Here is a 21252-nt window from a genome sequence, read left to right on the forward strand (position 1 = left end):
TATTCCCAATTCTTCAAATAGTATATTTCAAACATTCCTTCAAGTAAATATTTCCTGTAATGATCTACAATGTTTGATAATTCAGGTAGTCTCAAATCCACAGTCCCAACAACATCTAAATGAATGAGCCCAAATTGTAGTCATAATCATCATCATCATATTCGAAAGTCGCGTTTGTTTACACCTCCTGTAATCATTTCCATTTTATGTGAAAACCTTTACATTTTCGCATTCTCCGATTCTATCTCTCTGTTGATAGCAATCCTACTCCTATCAGTAGAAACTCCACTCATTTCTCTAACCTTTCAGGAATCAATCGCTTTCCACTTGCTTATATGAAGGCTATCTGTCAAAATAACACAATGGAAACTTGCATATCACGCGAATTCCGTTGATTATCTAATAGTTTCCCTACCACCTTGTATACTACTAGAATTATCTCCCACCTACCAAAAGAATGCCTTTTTTGCTTTCTTTATTCCTTCTCTTGCTTGTTCATTCCTCTACCACTATTCCATACTTCAATCATCCCATCAAAGTCACTGTTTTCCCTTTTTCCTCCTTTTCTACTTTTCCCACAGAAAATCCTTCATTTTCTTCCTTATTCCACGAAGCCCTTCAACCTCCTACAACAAACTATCCATTTTTACACATCTCATTCAAAAGTACTCCCAACTCGCTTCTCCTCACTCGTCTTGAAACCACAATTACAACCACCCATTCGTTGATCCATTAACCTTTTCTCACCAAACTATTTCTTTCTGCTTACTTAGTTTTGATCGGTTTTCTATTTTTGCTTCTCTTTTATATTTAGCTTCCGCATAAACAGAATTTCTCTTTACTATGGCTGAACGAGCGATCAAAGAGCGCCAGTTTGCCTACGCAAACGTTGGATCTTTTGAATGAGAATCACCGAGTAGAATGCAAATCAAGTCACACAAGCCGATCGGGAGCGCCCGCGAGAGCGTAATGTTCCAACGGGAGCTGCAGAGAGTTTGGCCGGTCGAAAAATACCAAAGATGGGAGACCGTGCGATAACACAGTCAGACGAATTAAAGAAACGGAAAGAACGCCAAGAACAACGGTTTGGGGTTGTTGTGTATGAATAATGCTTCTAGAAAGCGTGAAAAGATGCTCTCTGAGACGGTTGTTCAGAAACGAAGACGTGTTGGGGTGAGTTTGAATCCCAATGTGAAAAGCGTTTTAGCGGTTGACGACTATAACAGCCGGATCTATCACCCGAAAACCGCAGACACAGAGATCAAATACGCGAATCTACTGCAAATCATTACCAAACATTATCCCGATGAATCCGATGTTTGTTTCCTTTTGTTTGAATCCCCTCTAGGAGATCCTGGCCGATATTGCGAACGAAATCCTCTCGATTTTAAAAAGCGAGGAGCTCAAGGAGAAGCAGGCGCGGTGCGAGGCGATTCTCGGAAAGATGAACGAGCGCGATTTCGGCAATTTGGTGGAACTGGGGAAACAAATCACCGACTTCGACGCGGACGGAGAGGCTCGCGAAGGAGCGATGGACGAGGAGCAAGACAACATCATGACGTTCAACATGGACGTGGAGAGCGAGGAGGAAATCCTCGACGAGATCGCGTCCGACGCTTCCGACGCTTCCGACGCGGAGGCTTCGCAGGCTGCGGACTCGCTGAACGCCGGGACGATTATGAGCACAGCCGCGGAGACGGAAGAGGACGAGGGCTCGCTGCGCGTGGAAGACATCGACTCGTTCTGGCTGCAGCGGCAGATCCACGAGTACGAGCCGGACGCGGAGAAGTCGCAGCACATCGCGGAGGAAGTGCTGTCGATTCTGCAGAGCAGCGACGAGCGCGGCGACGAGGATCGTCTGGTCGAGTGCATCGGCGTCGAGCACGCCGCGCTCATCCAGCAGCTCCTCGCCAACCGCGGCAAAATCGCCTTCGTCACGCGCTGGCGACGCGCCTCCAGCGACGCCGAGCGCGAGGCCATCGCCCAGGAACTGCTCAGCGACGCCTCTCTCAACGGCTCCGCCATTCTCAAGCGATTGGAGGGCGGCCAGGCCACGCGCGCGTGGCGCTCCGGCGGCGACTCGCTGGCCACGACGCGCGCAACGCCCCGCCCGAAGGCGCACAGCGAGAAGGCGGACGAGGAGGCGCTGCGCGAGGAAGAGCGCCTGGCGCTGAGCCAGGAGCTCGCGGTGCCGAAGCCGAGGGCGCAGCTGGATCTGCGCAGCCTGGAGTTCGCGGTGGGCGGGCATTTGATGAGCAAGAACGCGCTGCACCTGCCGGAGGGGACGAACCGCGTGCTGAAGCCCGGCTGGGAGGAGATCCACGTGCCCGCGGCGGCGAACAAGTACGGCGACGCGGAGTATCTGAGCAGCCATCACTTGGTGAGCGTGGAGGAAATGCCCGAGTGGTTCCGGCCCGGGTTCGAGGGCGTTTCCAAGCTGAATCTGGTGCAGAGCGAGGTGTACGAGTGCGCCATGCTGAGCTCGGTGTGCGTCGGACAGGGGCGTGACGCGTAGGAGAACATGCTGCTGTGCGCGCCGACGGGCGCTGGGAAGACGAACGTGGCGCTGATGACGATTCTGCACGAGATGTGGCTGCATCGGCGGGAAGACGGGAGCGTGGACCGCGATAAGTTCAAGATCGTGTACGTGGCGCCGATGAAAGCGCTGGTGAAGGAGATGGTGGATAGTTTCGGACGCGTAGGCGAAGCCGTGCGATGCGATGCGATGTAGAAGCTGAAGCCGTACAATATCGCCGTGCGCGAGCTGTCGGGCGACGTGAATTTGACGAAGGAAGAAGTGAGTGCTGGGCGAGAATTCGAAGTAGATCGCGTCGACGCAGCTCATCATCACCACGCCCGAGAAGTGGGACATCATCACGCGGAAGAGCGGCGATCGGACCTACACGCAGCTGGTCCGCCTGATCATTCTGGACGAGATCCACTTGCTGCACGACGATCGAGGCCCCGTTCTGGAAGCCCTGGTCGCGCGAACGGTGCGCCAAGTGGAGGTGACGCAGGAAATGGTGCGACTGGTCGGACTGTCGGCGACGCTCCCGAACTTCGAGGACGTGGCGACTTTTTTGCGCGTGGACCCCGCGAAGGGACTGTTCCACTTCGACAGCAGCTTCCGTCCGGTGGGTCTGGCGCAGCAGTTCGTGGGGATCAAGGAGAAGAGCTCGTTCAAGCGGATGAAGCTGATGAACGAGATCTGCTACGAGAAGGTGATCGAGAAGGCGGGGAAGAAGCAGGTGCTGGTGTTCGTGCACAGCCGGAAGGAAACCGCGCGCACCGCGCAGTTCCTGCTGGACACCGCGGTCGAGAAGGACCAGCACCACTTGTTCTTCCCGTCCGAGATGGCGCGGAAGAAGCTGGAGGACGAGGTCAAGAAGTACTCGATCAAGAACGACGATCTGAAGCGTCTGCTGCCCACCGGCTTCGCGATCCACCACGCGGGACTCTGCCGAGCGGACCGAACCGCGGTCGAGGAGCTCTTCGCCGCGGGCTTCATCCGCGTGCTGGTCTCCACGATGACGCTGGCGTGGGGCGTGAACCTGCCCGCGCACACGGTCATCATCAAGGGCACGCAGATGTACTCGCCCGAGCAGTCCGCGTGGGTCGAGCTCTCGCCGCAGGACGTTCTGCAGATGCTGGGGCGCGCCGGACGCCCGCAGTTCGAGTCGTTCGGCGAGGGCATCATCATCACGCGGATCTCCGAGCTGCAGTACTATCTCTCGCTGATGAACGCGCAGCTGCCGATCGAGTCGCAGTTCATCAAGCGGTTGGCGGACAATCTAAACGCGGAGATCGTCATGGGAACCATCCAGAACGTCGCCGACGCGGTCTCGTGGCTCGGATACACGTACCTCTTCGTCCGAATGCTGAAGAATCCCGCGCTGTACGGCGTGGATGCGACCTCGCTTCGCGATGACCCCACCTTGCTGCAGTATCGCGTGGATCTGATCCACAGTGCGGCGAGTCTTCTCGCCAAGAACGCACTGATCAAGTACGACGTGAAGGCGGGTTTGTTCGAATCCACCGGACTGGGTCGCATCGCGTCCTATTACTACATCACCAACCCTTCCGTCGCGACCTACAACGAGCATCTCAAGCCCAACATGACCGAGATCGAGCTGTTCAATCTGTTCAGCCGCTCCGCGGAGTTCAGCCAGATCGTCGTTCGGCCCGAAGAGAAGCTCGAGCTGAACATGCTGATGAACAAGGTCCCGATCCCGATCCGCGAGACGGTGGACGATCCCTGCGCCAAAGTGAACGTGCTGCTGCAAGCCTACATCTCCCACGTGAAGCTCGAGAAGTTCGCCTTGGCGTGCGACATGGTGTACATCACACAGGTAGGCAGACAAACCATAAAAACCCGATCCATCGTAGTCCGCGGGGCGAATCCTGCGCGCGCTCTTCGAAATCGCTTTGCTGCGCGGCTGGTCGTCGCTCGCGCAGCGCTGCTTGGAGCTGTGCAAGATGGTCTCGCACCAGCAGTGGGCTACGCAGTCGCCGCTGCATCAAGTAGCGATCGAAAAAGCATGGTGACGCGTAGTTCAACAAGCTCCCCGCCTCCGTGCTGAAGAAGCTGGACAACAAGCCCATCGCGTTTGACCGGTACTTCGAGATGAGCGCGGGCGATTTGGAGGAGCTGGTGTCCGGAAAGGGCGAGCAGGTTCGAAATATCGGCAAGAAATTGGAGCGGATGATCCACCAAATCCCGCGTCTGCAAGCCGAAGCCATCATTCTCCCGATCACGCGATCGATGCTGTCGGTGGAGCTGGCGCTGCACGCCGATTTCAACTACGATCCGGCGGTGCACGGCTCCTCGCAAGGCTTCCATCTGATCGTGGAGGACGGCGACGGCGAGAAGATTCTCTACTATCAGTACTGGCTCCTCAAAGCCAAGTACGCCGAAGAAGTGCAGTACGTCAACTTCACCGTCCCGCTCTTCGACCCCATGCCTCCGCAGTACTTCCTCCGCATTATCAGCGACACCTGGCTCCAAGCCGAGACCACGCACCTCATTTCCTTCCGTTCGCTGATCCTCCCCGAGAAATTCCCGCCCCACACGGAGCTGCTCGACCTGCAGCCCGCTCCGCTCTCGGCTCTGCACAACCCCGCCTTCGAAGCCGCGCTGGCGTCCACGCTGACGGTGTTCAACCCCATCCAGACGCAGGTGCTCCGCACGGTCTACGAGAGCGACGCCAACGTGCTTCTGGCGGCACGAAGCGGCAGCGGGAAGGGCGTCGTGGGGGAGCTGGCGATGTTCCGCCTGTTCGCGACGCAGCCCGGAGGGAAGGCGCTGGTTCTGTGTCCGATCAAGGCGGTGTGCGACCGCCATGTGCAGCGATGGACGGAGATGATGCGGCCGTTAGGGAAGAGCGTGGGGCAGATGATCGGCGAGCCGAAGGAAGATTCGCGGACTCTGAGCACGTGCGATGTGATTGTGTCGCTGCCGGAACACATGGACGCGTACACGTGCACGGGCTCGCATTTGAAGCTGATCCAAGTAGGTTTAGAGAGAGGCGGGTTGCTGATGGCTAGCAAATCAAATTGGTGGTCGTGGAGCATCTCCACATGATCGGCAGCGCGCAAGGCTATCTCTTAGAATCCGTTCTCTCGCGTCTCCGCGCCCTCGAAGCCCAGGCCAAAGCCGATCCCAAGAGCCGCTTCGCGATCCAGTTCCGCTTCGTCGCGCTCTCTGCCTGCCTGGCGAACGCGCGCTCGCTGGCGGGCTGGCTGAACGTGGACAAGGGGCTCTTCAGCTTCCACTCCTCGGTGAAGGTGAATCCGGTGCAGGTCCGCGTGCAGGGATTCGACATCAACCACGCGGGCACGCGCCTCCTCGCGATGAGCAAGCCCGTCTACTCCACGCTCACCGCGCTCTCGGGCGGCCACGCGGCGCTGGTGTTCGTTCCCTCGCGCAAGCAGGCGCAGATGACCGCGATCGACATCCTCACGTTCGTCTCCGCGACGTCGAAGCCGCGCCGATTCAACCACATTCCGCAGGACCAGATGGACGAAGTGCTCAGCCGCGTCGTCGACCCCGCGCTGAAGACCGTCCTCGCGGCGGGCGTCGCCTTCTTCTACAAAGTGGAAACGTGGAAACGGAGTGAGAGGTAGGGCATGAACGAGGAGGACGCTCGGCTGGTGCGCGAGTTGTTCTCTCGCGACTTCATTCAAGTGCTGGTGGCGACCGCGGAGCTGTGCTGGGAGTTGGACTGGAGCGCGCAACTGGTGATCGTGATGGGTAGCGATGCGACGGACGCTTTACGGCTAGACACGTGCTTCTACGATGGCAAGGATCACCGCTACGTGGACTATCCCATCGTGGATCTCCTCGAAATGATCGGGTTTGCTTCGCGTGGCGGCAAATACGCGAGCGGGAAGGCGGTGGTGATGACGCACATCTCCAAGAAGGACTACCTCAACAAGTTCCTCTTCGAGCCGCTCCCCGTCGAGAGCACGCTCCATCTGCACCTCGCCGACGTGCTCAACGCCGCCGTGACCAGCCACACCGTCGCCTCCATGCAGGACGCCATCGAGTGGCTCACCTGGTTCTTCTTCTATCGCCGGCTCCCGCAGAACCCCAATTTCTACTCGCTCGACGGCGTCAGCGACGCGCAGCTCAGCGACTTCCTCTCCACGCTCATCGAGAACACCGCTACCGACCTCCAGGACGCGGGCGCGGTGGCCATCGACGAGCAGGCCTTGGAGCCGCTGAATCTGGGCGTGCTGAGCGCGCATCTCTACATCCGCGTGCAGACCACGAAGCTCTTCTCGCTCTCCATCACCGCCAAAACCAAACGCCGCGGGCTCCTGCAGATTCTCTCCTCCGCCGAGGAGTTCGAAGAGGTTTTTTTCATCCTCTCTCTCCGCGATAACGCGTAGCTCCCGCTGCGGCAGCACGAGTCTCTGCTTCTCCAGCGCATGGCGAACCACCTGCAGTACGTCGTCGAGAACTCCACGCCCGTTTCTCGCAAGGTCAACGTGTTGCTGCAGAGCTTCTTCAACCGCGACGCGCTCCCCAGCGACCTGCGCCGCGACACGCTGCAGCTGCTCCCCACCGCCGTGCGCCTCCTCCACGTGGGTTCGCCGAAGCAGAATGACACGCAGGGCATGGTGAACGTGTGCTCGACGAACACGTGGCTCAAGCCGGCGATCGCCGCCATCGAGCTCTGCCAGATGGTCGTGCAGGGGCAGTGGAACGAGGACTCGCGACTGCTGCAGCTGCCCCACTTCGATAAAGACCGCGCCGCTGCGTTCGACGGCGAGGGAGTCAGCAGCATCTTCGACTTCCTCGACATGGAGGACGCGGCGCGCGCCAAGCTGCTGGAGGGCCTCAGCGAGCGCGAAATCGAAGACGTCGTGCAGTTCTGCGACGCGTATCCCGACATCGAGGTCAATGCAGCCTTGGAGGGAGGCGAGGTCTGCTGCGGACAGGACGCGATGCTGAACGTGCAGCTCAATGCGGGGGAGGAGGGAGAGACTTATAGCACCGAGGTGCGTAGCGAGAACTACCCGCAGAAGCTGCGGCAGACCTGGTGGTTGATTTTGGGGGATCCCACGGACAGCTCCATTCAGTCCATCGTGGAAGTGGACCTGGAGCGAAGCCGAAGCAAGCAGCTGGCGTTCACAGCGCCAGAGAAGCCGGGACACTATTCGTGGATGCTGTATTTCATGACGGACGCGTATATTGGGTGTGATCAGGAGCAGGAGATCGAATTCGATGTAGTGGAGACAAAGTGGATTGTTTGTTGACTAAAAACAATGGAGTTTGTGCATGGTATTCACGAATGCGATGAATAGGGTTCTTGTTTTCCACTCGAAGGCGCGCAGATTCTCAGCACAACTGTTTGTGAGATCATTGCAGAGCTTTACAGCATACTCCGACTTTCTAATTCCAAGACTCGAACTTCTTAATATCGGCCTTGTAGCCCGTAAAGCCCCTCACAGACTTCACAGCACCTAACAGACGAGAAGAAAGGCAATTGACTGAATGTATAGATTGACAGCTCTCTGTGCTTCAATTCCTTGTTGAAAATGCCCTCTATTTTCGATCGGTTCATTTCAGGGTAATGGTCCATCATGTAGCAAAGTCACAGCATCTCATTAATTCGCGTATCGTAGTGGATCGCGGGCTTTCTCCGCATTAAACATATTAATCGTAGTCATATTGCCGATTCTGATTACTTCATTCAGCGAATTAAACTGGTAGGATCCATCTCCATCCTGCATCACATGGCTCAGTTATTCCTTTGACGCCCAATAATCGAACTGCTCTTTCAGAGTCCCCTTGTTGTTATCCACATCAACGTTCTCCATCCAATCCACTGGTATTTTGCTTTCTATGCACGTTCGATTTGGCTGTGATACTTTCAGCCTTCATTTCTCCAAAGACATGTATTCGAATTGTAAAATAATGAGAACATTCGATTACAGATCAGTGTTGTGCCTCATATATTCCAAAACGTTCAAGCTACTAACCAGTATAGTCTAGTCAGCAGCAGAAACCAATAAAATAACAGCCAAGGCGAGAAAAATAGACTTCATCACGTACAATTAATAAAAAGAAAACACGTGTTATTTATTAATTGCTTGCTCTTTCATATACTCAAAGGATTTCATCCCATTGCGTTCCTCGTTGTGTTGTCTCTGCAACACAAATACTACCCATTATTTCCTGTTTTGTACCTTGATTTCTATCAATAAAACGGATGCATTGCTCATGATTCTTCGTATCACTATTTCGGCTAGTCCCTCTTCTCTGCCATTCGCTTGCAAATGCTCTTGTGAAACGAAACATCCTCCTGATTAATGGAATCATACACCATTCCACAGAGTTGACATCGGATAACCGTATTCTGCAAATAACAGATCATGATGTAATTTACCTTTTGACCCAGTAAGAGAACCATTTGACCATCTCGTTTTCGTTTTCGCGAGGTGAGCTTTTCATTTGTGTGCTTTGGAGACTTTTTGTGTGTTCCACGTTTAGAACGCTATCACTTACTCGAGAAAATCAGAGTATTACACTGAAATATTGGGTGATGGAGGTTTGCTGAGTGGGAACAGTCTCGTTGGTATTTTCCTTCATATCAAGCTGTTCATTCACTAAAATATCAGTAATATGCCAGTATTGCACAACCCTCTTCTTCTGTATCACTCTCAAGAGGTTTGATTCCTTCAGAATTTTGTTTTGTACTATTCATGAATAATATTATGCAAAACTGAGACGAAGAGGCGAAGGAAAAATTGTATTCGACCTCACGATCTGTCCAAATCTTGCTACATCGGTGAGATTCTCCAAATTAGATCGAATCTGTGATTCTAAGGAACATGCTATCATAGTCTGGGCGAAGTCAAAATCGTTACTCGGGTCCATATTGTTTGCATAGTGAATATAGAAAACTGCAAATTCACAGAATGATACTTTTTCAGTTTTTCCATCTGGCTATACAGCTAAGTTCAGAGAAAAACAAGGGATATCATTTCATTTCTCATTTTTCCAATAATTACGTCAATAGACTCATCTAATAGCCATAGTGGGAAAACGTCATATGTGGTAAAATCTCATTTCCATGATTTGCTATTCTTCTTTTATAGAGTTTAGTCCTCCTAAGTTATTTCTTATTGTTGGACTGCTATATCTATAATCCATACAGAGACACATTGATTAGCATTGTATATTCTCTCTTTTCGTAACAAATCTCTAGTCGAATGAACATGTTAAAATCGTATTCCGCTCATGCCAATTCGATTGAAGAATGCTTACGTTATTACGAAACTAGTCAAAATGAAGGATTAACTGAAAAAGAGGCCGCACGTCGTTTAGACATCAATGGCCCCAATGAACTCGACAAGGAAAAGCCTACACCCATGTGGAAACTCGTTTTAGAACAGTTTGATGACTATTTGATCAAAATCCTGCTTGCGAGCGCCGCTTTTTCGTTCGTTCTAGCCATCTTTCAAAATAACGGAGAAGGCATTACGGCATTCGTGGAGCCGTTCGTGATTCTCCTGATTCTGATCATCAACGCGATTATCGGAGTTTGGCAAGAGAACAATGCAGCCAATGCCCTTAAAGCTCTCAAAGAGATGCAGAGTGAAACAGTACGATGTATCCGTGGTGGCAAGTGGTATCACGAGCTTCCTTCTTCCAAGCTGGTGCCCGGAGACATCATCCAAATTCAGGTAGGCGACAAAGTCCCCGCCGACTGTCGCGTGCTGCAACTGAAGACCACCACGGTGCGTGTGGAAGAAAGTGCTCTCACCGGCGAGAGCAAAACGATCGCCAAAGTCGTTCTCCGTTTCCACTCTGATTTCTAGACGGCCGACGCGACGGTAGCCGAGGACGCGGGTCTGTCGGAGAAGGTGAACATGCTCTTCGCAGGCACCACGATCGCGAACGGGCTGTGCAAAGCGCTGGTGGTGCGGACCGGCATGAACACGGAGATCGGAAAGATCCAGCGCGCCGTCATGGACGCGCGGGAAGACGAAGAAAAGACCCCGCTCGGGCAGAAGATCGATGAATTCGGCGAGTGGCTGGGCAAAGTGATCATGTGGATCTGCGTCATCGTCTGGATCATGAACTTCCGGCACTTCACCGATCCCGAATTCGGCGGTTTTTTCCGCGGCTGCATCTACTACCTCAAAGTGGCCGTGGCGCTGGGCGTCGCCGCCATTCCGGAAGGCCTCCCCGCGGTGATCACGCTGTGCCTGTCGCTGGGAACGCGGTCGATGGCGCGTCGGAACTGCATCGTGCGGAAGCTGCCGTCGGTGGAGACGCTGGGCTGCACGACGGTGATCTGCTCGGACAAAACGGGGACGCTGACGACGAACGAAATGACCGTGGTGAGTCTGGTGAATGTGGCGAACGACGGACACGCGGTGCTGCATAACGTGGACGGCGTGTCGTACAACCCGGAGGGAAGCATTAGCGAGTTGAAGCGATTCGATACGCGTAGGAATGGGGAGTTGGGGCGATGGCGCGTAGAAGACGTGGGATTGTGCAACGTCGCGAAGGTCTGCGCGCTGTGCAATGACGCCGCCATCGAGTTCGATGAGCAGAAAATGCGGTTTAAAGCGGTGGGCGAGCCGACGGAGGCGGCGCTGCAAGTGCTGGTGGAGAAATTGGGTCTGCCCGCGAACGCGGACGTGGTAAACGGAGCGGAAATGAATGAATGGAAGGACATGCACGCCGTGAACGCCATGAAACAAAACCCGGCTTTGCGGTGCCAAATCGCAACAAGATATTGGAGAGACCGCTACGACGTGCTCGCCACCCTCGAGTTCACGCGCTCTCGCAAATCCATGTCGGTCATCTGTGCCCCCAAAGTCCAAAAATCGGCGCTTTTTTCACTCGCAGAACGTGTCTGGACACAACCTTCTCCTGGTCAAAGGCGCTCCCGAGAACATTCTGGCTCGCTGCACGTCGCTCTGCACGGAGGTTCGCTCTGTCTTGCACGCCTCATTTCCAATAGAACGGAACGATCCTGCCGCTAACTCCCGAACTTCGTCGCCATTTCGAGTCCGTGGTGACCTCCATGTCAGCCAAAGCGCTTCGCTGCTTGGCCATGGCCGGCAAGCTCGAGCTGGGCGACCTGGCTTCCTACAACGGTCCTCACCATCCCGCACACAAGTTTTCAATCCCTTCCTCGCTCCATCCATAGAAAGCTCCTCGACATCAGCGGATTCGAAGCCATCGAGCAGGATCTCTGCCTCTTCGGCATGGTCGGCATCAAGGATCCTGCACGCGTCGAAGTCCGCGACAGCATCGCGCTGTGCAAGAAGGCCGGCATCCGCGTCTTCATGATTACCGGAGACAATCTCGTCACGGCGGAATCCATCGCGCGCGATGTGGGCATCTTCGAGCCCTCCGAAGACATCTCCCAGAAGAGTTTCCTCGGTTCCACGTTTCCACGTTTCGGTGACACGTAGCGCGTGAGTTCATGAAACTCCCTCGTGAGCGGCAGCTTCGGATTTTGGCGGGTCATGGGGGTCGCGTGTTCGCGCGTTCGGAGCCGGTGCACAAGAAGGAACTGATCAGTCTGCTTCGTCAGATGGGGGAGATCACGGCGATGACGGGGGACGGCGTGAACGACGCGCCGGCGCTGCAGCAAGCGGACATCGGCGTGGCGATGGGGGTGAGCGGTACGGAGGTGGCGAAGGAGGCTTCGGACATGGTGCTGGTGGACGACAACTTCCGGACGATCGTGGCGGCGATCGAGGAGGGCCGGTCCATCTACCAGAACATGAAGGCGTTCATCCGCTATCTGATCAGCTCCAACATCGGCGAGGTCGCCTCGATCTTCTTCACGGCCATGCTGGGCATTCCCGAGGGACTCTCCCCCGTCCAGCTGCTCTGGGTCAACCTCGTCACCGACGGGCCCCCGGCCACCGCGCTGGGCTTCAACCCGCCCGAGCCCGACATCATGGCGCGTCCGCCGCGCGCCCGCGACGAAGGCCTCATCACGCCCTTCGTGTTCTTCCGCTACGTGGTGATCGGGCTCTACGTGGGCGTCGCCACGGTGGGCATCTTCGTCTATTGGTACGTGCTCGACCGCGCCCCCGACGCCCATCCCCTCGTCTCCCTCGCCCAGCTCATGGGCCACGGGAAATGCCGCGCGTGGACCGAGTTCTCCCTGGACGGATGGGGCGGCTTCGCCCAGCCCTGCGATTACTTCGAGAAGGGAAAGGTCGTCGCCTCCACGCTCTCGCTCACCGTTCTGGTCACCATCGAGATGTTCAACGCGCTCAACGCGCTCTCCGAGGACTGCTCCCTCCTCGTCGTCCCGCCTCATCGCAATCTCTATCTCGTGGCCGCCATCCTCGCTTCGTTCGTCGCCCATTTCGCCATTCTCTACATCCCGCCCTTGGCCAAAGTGTTCTCCGTCGCGCCGCTCACGCTCCACGACTGGAAGCTGGTGCTGGCGTTCTCCTTCCCGGTGATTCTCATCGATGAGGTGCTGAAGTGCGTCGGGAGACATTTGGACAATCGGATGCAAGGAAAGGAAAAATCGAGGGAAAGCGTTCCACTGCTGAGCGTGGATTATGAAGATTAAGAAAGGTTTTAGGTTTTGCGTGTTTGTTGCGAATCCATAATTGTTTTTTTAGGCTTGTGATGGGCAAAGCAGAACGTCAACGCACACAGAGAATTCATTCGGGAGCTGCTCCATCTGGAGCGAAAGGAGGTTTGGGTCAGCACTTTATTAAGAACATTTCTGTGGTACACAACATTATAGAAAAGTCGGGAATAAAGCCTACTGATATTGTTTTGGAAATCGGACCAGGAGCCGGTATTCTCACTATGGAGCTATTGAAAAAGGCCAAAAAGGTGATAGCAATCGAAAAGGACGAACGTATGGTGCATGAGATACAAAAGAAAGTACAGGGAACGTATGATTAGTAAGTTGGTTCATGTTGCAGAGAATATGAGTCTCACCTGGAGATAGTTTATGGCGACTTTTTAAAGGTCGAGTTACCCTACTTTGATCTTTGCGTCTCCAATGTTCCCTACGTAATTTCTTCCGGAGTGGTCTTCAAGCTGCTGCAACACCGCCCCATATTTAGAGCAGCGATTCTCATGTTCCAAGAGGAATTTACTCAACGTCTCTGTGCCAAGTAGGCTCATTCACCTTCCTCTCCCATAGACCCGGGGATAACATGTATTCCCGAATTTCCGTAAACACCCAACTCTTAGCTCGGACCCAGCAACTCCTCAAAGTGGGTCGCAACAACTTCAATCCGCCCCCTAAAGTCGAATCGCGTGTGTGTCGCATCGAGCCGCTGAATCCTCGTCCTGAAGTGAATTTTGAAGAGTGGGACGGCTTGGTGAACATCTGCTTTCATCGAAAGAATAAAACATTGGCGGCCATCTTCAAGAATAAAAGCGTTTTAGAGCTTTTGCAGAAGAACTACGAGATGTACTGTGCATTGAAGGATATTGTAGTGAAAAGGAGGGGAAGTGAGATGTAGCCGCGTGGAGATATGGATATTAAGCAGGTTGTGGAGGAGGTTTTGAATTCATGTTGGGGTATTAGCGGTTCATTAGGTGTAGGCGAACTTGGGCAACAGCGTGCTTCGAAGATGTCGATTGAGGACTTCATGCGACTGTTGGACGCCTTTTTAGATAGAAATATTCATTTTACGTAAAAAAGCCTTGATTGTTATTATTTGTTGTCAAAAGTGAGTGGATTTTAGTCACTTATTGCACTGGTATATACGACTCGTTTTTGCAATATATTACAACTCGTGTGCGTAAGATGAACTGGATTTGTCAGAAGCTTTGCAAAAACCTGTTTCATGGTTCAGATCGTTCAGAAGAAGCTGCAAGATCTACTGGAAACTCTTTACAGAGTGAAGAAAAAGCAGTTTTGACTGAGATCCCACGTATCGGAATATCTATTTAGTGATTAGGTAGAAAATCGGCCTAAAAATACAAATTTAAAGGAAATTCTAGATAACTACAGGAAACTGTTGAATTCCTCCACGCCGCTTGATCCCTCGAATCTAGCCCTCCATAACGCTGAAGAAGAGCTACTAAATTCTTTGGAACGTTATTCCACCATGTAAATCTCCTGCACGATTCACATGAAGAGTTACACTTCCAGATGGAGAGCGTATCATGATACGGCCTATTCTTCCAACAGACAAGCAAGTAATGAAAGATCGTACTGTTGAGCGGACTGTTCTTCATCCTAGATATCGAAACTGGGCAGATATCTCAACATTCTCTTTCCCTTCGCTTCTATTCCGTTATTACCCACGTTCAAGACTCCTCTCTCGATTATCTCTGCACAGTGAATTTCGATACTCATTTCGCGATCGGGGTTTTGATCAATGAGAACGGAAAGTGGCATGGAGTTGCATCCGGTCGCTTCATTCAAGACGATTTATGTCTTGAAGAAGCGGAATGGGCTGCTTTGGTGGTGGATAGCAAGCATGGCCATAAAATCGGTTCTTGTATTCTGTATTATTTAAGTGTCGTAAGGAATTCTGATCGAATTGAAGGGTAGATGGCTCAACATTATGGCATTAATCGCCTGATGGCGCTGGTTCATCCTGAAAACTATTGTGTGTTGCACTGGATGAAGAAGTTGGAAGCATTCCGTCAGAGTAAAAACGAATGGTGATTTTTCTTTGCTTTGATAATCATATAGTTATTACTGGGTGTTTAGTACTCCGATTTACCCCGCGTGGATCGCTTCAGAAGAAGCGAGAGAGAGTTTAGAAAAAGCGGCGAGAGGACAAAGCGAGACTTCGGAAGAGATACGTGAGCAGCTGAGGAAAGATGTGCAAAGTGGGAATGGAAAGAGGCTTTGAAGTAGATTTGGCGCAGTATAAAAAGTCAACAAAGGACCAGCAAAGTATGGAAGAAGGAGGAGGATGAGGAGTAGGCTACTTGAATTCGAGGAAGAAAGTGTAATTATGGAATGTTTGTTTTACAGAGGTTGATGTTTTCATTATTATGTGGCTGCATGTTACATAGGGTAGTATTGTAGAGGTAGCGAATAAAATAGACGAGAATGGTGAGTTTCCTTCAAATGAACAAAACTTGGTATTTGACGTTCTATTTTGTTTCTGGGACATCCTTACGTAGTAGTAAGGTGTATATCATTAACAAGAAGCAAAAGGAAAAGGAAAGTAGGGATGTTATATATTTTTTTGAGGATCCTGTGAACTTTCGATTTTGTTAGACCACTAGGAAATATGAACTGCATTTTACAATTACTCCATGCCCATAAATACACTAAACAGGAAATAATAAAGGAAAAAATAAATAATAATGATATTTTCTGAACAATACAGAACTATATCAGTTTAGTTTTAACATGAATTTACAAAGAAATGAGTATGTTCTTGGAATTGACCTTGGCCTCACGAATACTTGTGCTGCAATTATGACTTCCAGAACTCCAGACCCGATAGTTATATCATATTCTGACAGTAGTCATTTTTTAAAATCATGTGTTAAATATGGTAAACCATTTGATGTTGGTTCAGCTGCCTATAAACATCTTACTTACGGTTTACCTGGAGTTGTAAAGAATTCAAGAAGAATAATCGGAAGGTATTATAAAGATGAAGTTGTGCAGAAATGTGTAAAGGATCATCTATGTGGAGCAGAAATAAAGGAAGTAAACAAAAAGCCAGTTTTCGTGATTGATAATACAACTCTTGTTTCTCCCAGCGATGTATCTTCAGAAATAATAAAACGAGTTGTTGAAAAGGCTGATGAATTTGTAAAGAGAGCATATGGTGATGAAATGAAATGTACAAAAATAGCAGTGACATTTCCTGCATATTTTGATAACTATCAACGTACTGCTACTCTATTGGCCGTAGAAAAAGCAGGCATTTCAAAAGAAAGACTGACAATGATAAATGAGCCTACTGCAGCCGCTTTCTATTTTTGCAAATCGAACAAAATCGATAATCAAACGATTCTGGTATATGATTTGGGAGATGAATCTTTCGATGTATCGATAGTGAGAGTCAAAGGAGATGATTATAGAGTATTGAAATACGCCGGTAATTCATTTTTGGGAAATGCTGATATTGATTCTTTATTTGCAAAAGAAATCGAAAAGAAATATGAAGAAGAAAATGATGTGCCCTTAATCGATACAAATGACGAAAGAATTCGTCGTCGCTATTATTGCCGACTAAATGCAATCGCAGAAGATGCAAAAAAGCAGTTATCAAACTTTGAAACTGTTGAAATTGATTTGAGTATGTTTAGAATTCATAACAAAAATGATTCTGATTCTGAGTCTGAGTCTGATTCTGATTCTGAAGAGGAAATCATGTTAGATGTATTTCGTGAAGAATTGAATAGCTGTGTAAAAGAACTATTAGATCATACAATAGAGATAGTTCAAAAATGTATAACGGATTGCAATATGAATGTTTCTGATATTGATCGCGTCGTAATGATTGGTGGATCGAGTCGATTAACAATAATAAGAGATCGTTTGAGACAACTGTTTGGATATGAAAAACTGAGCAAAGCTGTAAATCCTGATGAAGCTGTTGCTTGTGGAGCTTGTCTAAGTCTTGTTGAAAAACTGAACTTGAATTTTCCCTCTATTTGTCGATTAAGTGAAGAATTAATGGGTAGCCAGATCGAATTCTTAATCCGTAGTCGTACTCATATTGAATACAAATGTGAACAAGTAAAACCTTATCTTGACTATTGCTCCATTTTGCAAAATTGCAAGAGTTGCGCCATCTACCATGGAGATATATCCTACTGTTATGCTAATGGGAAACAAGGGCAATTCAGTATGATAGGAAAATACAAAAGTGAAGAAAACAGATCTTCCCGATCTTCTGTATTTAGTTTTGTCACTATTTACACAATTGATGAATGGGGAATTATTCACATTATCGAAAAATGCAAAGACAATAATCAGATCTTGGTTGATTCGTGTATTAGATGGGAAGAACCTATCTAGACTACTAGTAGAAAATACTCTCAATAGTTTTTATAAGTATTCAAGACTATTATGCTTTTTACTTTTTTGTATAAAACACTTTAGGGAAAATGGTAAACGTTTGCTAGTAAAAAATGAATTGTGACAAAAGGCAGATATAGAGGTTTAAAACCAGTAAGTTGATTTGGGTTCTGAAACTAGAGGGCATAGAAAGACATTAATCATTACAGTATGGTTATATCTAGATGGCATTCATATGAAGCTAGTATTATTCTGTGAATAACATTCCATAATACATATTCATTCTTAGTGTAACGCATTATGTAGTTATAACATCTAAAAATAGTTTTTGTAGTATGGCTAATTCATCTTTCAACAACCTCATGTATATAAAAAACATTCCACTCCTGATTAGGAAGCAATTCTTCTTCGTTTATTTTACGGCGCTTCAGTGATCTCGTTTTCTGTTTACGATCTCTTATGTAAGCAGAAACTCCATAGATTGCAAATACTACTAGTATCAACAAAACTATAATTAGTATCAAAATCAAAAGAATCAGTTCAGGTTTCCAAGAGATGTAAATTTGTATTTTGCCAATGATCATTCCATCCAATTCTTCTGCTATAAATATATGTATTGAATCTGTAAGATTGGATCTCAACTCATCCAATTGCTCAGCTATATAGTCCCCTCCTGCCTGTTTGACAGTTATTCGCATTAGTACATCAATGCCACTGTTTTCGGTATCTGAACTATCCATTATGTATATAATATTGACCTCTTCGGGTCGAACCGCAGTTTTCTCAACAAGTAATGCAACAATCCCATCTTTCATTGTTGAGTTGAACATCGAAGGTATTACATGAACCAATCGGAGTGTGAAATCAACGAAAGCATAATTTCGTGGAGGTAAACGAGATAAGCACGTTGACCGATCCTCTTCCCAGTGGGTTTTCGATCCATCCACTACACATCGATTTTGTTTTTTTCCAGTATAGAATAAACCACAGCTTGAAAATACCGTTGCATTCCCCCGAGTTTCAGGAATCTTTTTAGTGTGTGGACAGGTGGGAATCATATCGCGATACAAACGAAGATTCTCAATCTTAGTCGAATTCGTATTTGATGTAGATTCAAACGTAATACGATATGCCGGATAGGCATTCGAATTGTCAAAATCGATTACACGATAATTCATAAATCGATTCATGAAATCATTAGGAGAAGAATAGAGTGTCAGATTCTTGTTTTCATCTAGATCAATGGCTTCCACTTTTACTTTGGTAATGAAATTATCAGAAGGAACTTGGAAGTAAACACGATTCACGACTCGCTTTTCTGTATCATTAAAGCGGAAAACCATGGCTGCAGGAACAGATTGCAGTAGCCAACTATAATATTTTGTTTGAATGAAAGCATTGAACGGGTTTGGAGAAGGAGTGGCCGTTTCCTGAGTTACCTCTCCCAATACAGATTGTAGTATTTGAGGTGTGAAAAGGAGTTGAACCATTATGTCAAAATTGATAATGTTATCATCAGTAGTTTTGTGTAAACAAGCAGCGAGTACGTTTTCTCCTTTGTGACAATCCTCAAGTGGGATTTCGAATCGAATATATGTGTAATATGTCTTTCCAAAGAGATGCTTAACGTAATCGCCATTGAGATATACATCCACATCACCCATAGCTAAAACGTCAATTAACATGGTGTTGAAATCCGTCATTGAATCAATAGTGAATTGTTTACGGAAATAGGTTCTCTCTCCATCGAATAATCCCCATATTTGGCCTTGATCTTCGTTCCATGAAGAATCATCAAAACTCTTGGAATTCCAGTTTTCTTTGAATGAATGCGAAATTCGAAGAGTAGAGAAAGTAGATACAACAACTTGCTTATGGAAATGGAAGGTGGAAGGAACAGAATCTGTATTGTATTCCGCTACAATACCATGTTGGTCATACAAAATGACTGGCCTCAAAAGTTCGATATGGTCACTCTCTTTATCGAACAATAGTGTCATATTAGTTTCGGATGTGCAAAAATAGTTTTGCTTGCCGTTGTATATAGTATTATTCTTAGAATCTACGATAGTGGTTTCTCCCCATCCGAGATGAAGTACATTGTAAAAGAATCCTTCATTACATTTAAATACACTCAAATGGAAGGACTGAGAATCACTTCCATGTTCGTTAGATACAGTTATAATGTGGTTTGCTTCATAAAATGTATCAATACTGATCGCCAGCTCACTACCAGATATTTTTAGCTTTGGGTGAGGAGGATACAAAGTAATATTGGTAACACGATTTACATAATCAATATTGGCATATTTCTGTGTGGTACTGTTAACTTGTATATGTTTAGGGAGGAATAATAAGGGAGGACTGTTTCCAGTTAAATCAAGCTCACCAGTAGTGATTCCCATGGCTGACAAATGCATAACACATTGGTCATGAGCATCATACATGTAGATATGACTATACTTATTAAATGAAGTGTACGTGTAGACAACTCTCTTCATACATTGCCAACAATTATATTTGACGTCTATGTTTTCTTCCTGATAACTGAATCGAATCTGCCCTACCGCCTTAATTTCATATATATCTCCGTCTTCACATCCATTACAAGTAAGATTGAAAGTAATTGATGCAACACCTTCTTGAGTAACAGCAGTTACTGTAAACGTTGTTTTGGGTAAAGTGGCTTTGGCTAAACCGAATATTCTCCAAATATCCTTATACGGTTTTGCCATAAGACCCTTTGGAAGATCAGGTTGAACACTCCATTCAGCATCACTAGAACACATAATGGTCGCAGGAAATGTCTCGTTTATCACATGGATAGTAATATCTCGACATTCTCTACCTTCAGAATCCGTCATATTTAGAGTAGGCAAAGATTGAGTGATCACAAGCAGAATTAAAAGGTAGGCGAGTCTAAAAGAAGATACACTACAAATATTAGGATTGTGAACATAATTCATTTTCAAAATATAGATTTTGAGACAAAAAGAAAGTACGAAAACCCAAATCATTTTCTAAATGGCATTTTTCGAAGGTATTTTGAATGAAGTAGGAATTTTCTTTGTAATCAATCAAGTGGATTGTTTCAACTTGCAGCTGTAGTGTATATAAATAGATCTATTTACAATTTGAGTACAACAATGATTAAGAAACAAATCCCAACTTGCGCATCTTTTTTTCTTAGAATCAAGAACCATACGTTTGTTACTCGCCAATAAGGAGGCGTTATTAAGTTGAGATTATCATTGTCTTCAATTCGTTGTAACGATAAAGTCCTTAATCGGAATAATGTACTCCTATTGCTATAATCCTATATTATATTCTTTATAGGTGTAATAATGCAGTTTGTTTAGCTAAAATTCAGGTCTGTATTCTACACTTTGTAAAATAGATCGCTTACAGCAATAATAACCGAGTCGATACCAAAGAATATCGTATTTCAACGATTTATCACCTTGAAAATTTGAACTAAAAATAACAAAAATGGATACAATAGAAAGTGAATGCCACACTAGTATTCACTCCCCTAAACAGATTGGAGCGACACACAACTCTCTATGATTCGAAGCTATTTCCAGCATCTATTAATGTTTCCTAACAAACAATTATCTTCTTTTCAGCTCTCATCCTTATTCTTCTTTATGAAAAGAACTCGTTAAGTATCGGAGACACATCTAAAATCTAAAGCATGAGCTTTTTTCCTACTATTGATCGTTTTAGTGGTCACCTTGCTAAAGCATTTAGTATCTAACTCCAAATGATAGAGGTTAGGAATATCTGGTTATCA

General features: G+C 48.1%; 5 protein-coding genes across 5 annotated transcripts; all 5 read left to right on the plus strand.

The window, feature by feature from the left end:
• Positions 1-1444: 1444 nt before the first annotated feature.
• GSBLH_T00001286001 (uncharacterized protein) lies at positions 1445-7761 on the plus strand (the record flags this gene model as incomplete). The annotated part of the gene is made up of 9 exons (XM_013039667.1): positions 1445-2485; positions 2516-2698; positions 2732-2797; positions 2826-4349; positions 4387-4521; positions 4553-5509; positions 5545-6093; positions 6124-6855; positions 6892-7761. 9 exons carry the CDS (start codon positions 1445-1447, stop codon positions 7759-7761), a joined length of 6057 nt encoding a protein of 2018 aa, XP_012895121.1.
• A 1959-nt stretch (positions 7762-9720) lies between these two features.
• Positions 9721-13064, plus strand: GSBLH_T00001287001 (uncharacterized protein; the record flags this gene model as incomplete). The annotated part of the gene is made up of 8 exons (XM_013039668.1): positions 9721-10299; positions 10330-11160; positions 11191-11337; positions 11369-11449; positions 11484-11641; positions 11673-11908; positions 11941-12554; positions 12639-13064. 8 exons carry the CDS (start codon positions 9721-9723, stop codon positions 13062-13064), a joined length of 3072 nt encoding a protein of 1023 aa, XP_012895122.1.
• Positions 13065-13123: 59 nt separating this feature from the next.
• Positions 13124-14154, plus strand: GSBLH_T00001288001 (uncharacterized protein; the record flags this gene model as incomplete). The annotated part of the gene is made up of 4 exons (XM_013039669.1): positions 13124-13398; positions 13429-13623; positions 13653-13950; positions 13978-14154. 4 exons carry the CDS (start codon positions 13124-13126, stop codon positions 14152-14154), a joined length of 945 nt encoding a protein of 314 aa, XP_012895123.1.
• A 438-nt stretch (positions 14155-14592) lies between these two features.
• On the plus strand, positions 14593-15427 carry GSBLH_T00006242001 (uncharacterized protein; the record flags this gene model as incomplete). The annotated part of the gene is made up of 6 exons (XM_013039670.1): positions 14593-14659; positions 14704-14987; positions 15018-15097; positions 15162-15301; positions 15330-15368; positions 15399-15427. 6 exons carry the CDS (start codon positions 14593-14595, stop codon positions 15425-15427), a joined length of 639 nt encoding a protein of 212 aa, XP_012895124.1.
• Positions 15428-15833: 406 nt separating this feature from the next.
• GSBLH_T00001289001 (uncharacterized protein) lies at positions 15834-17459 on the plus strand (the record flags this gene model as incomplete). Its single annotated transcript, XM_013039671.1, has 2 exons — positions 15834-16824; positions 16861-17459. The coding sequence occupies 2 exons, from the start codon at positions 15834-15836 to the stop codon at positions 17457-17459; spliced, it is 1590 nt and encodes a 529-aa protein (XP_012895125.1).
• Between the last annotated feature and the right edge of the window lie 3793 nt (positions 17460-21252).

The sequence above is a fragment of the Blastocystis hominis genome (genome assembly GCF_000151665.1).
Source record: "Blastocystis hominis, Singapore isolate B (sub-type 7) whole genome shotgun sequence assembly, scaffold_10".
Lineage (NCBI taxonomy): Eukaryota > Bigyra > Opalinata > Blastocystidae > Blastocystis > Blastocystis hominis.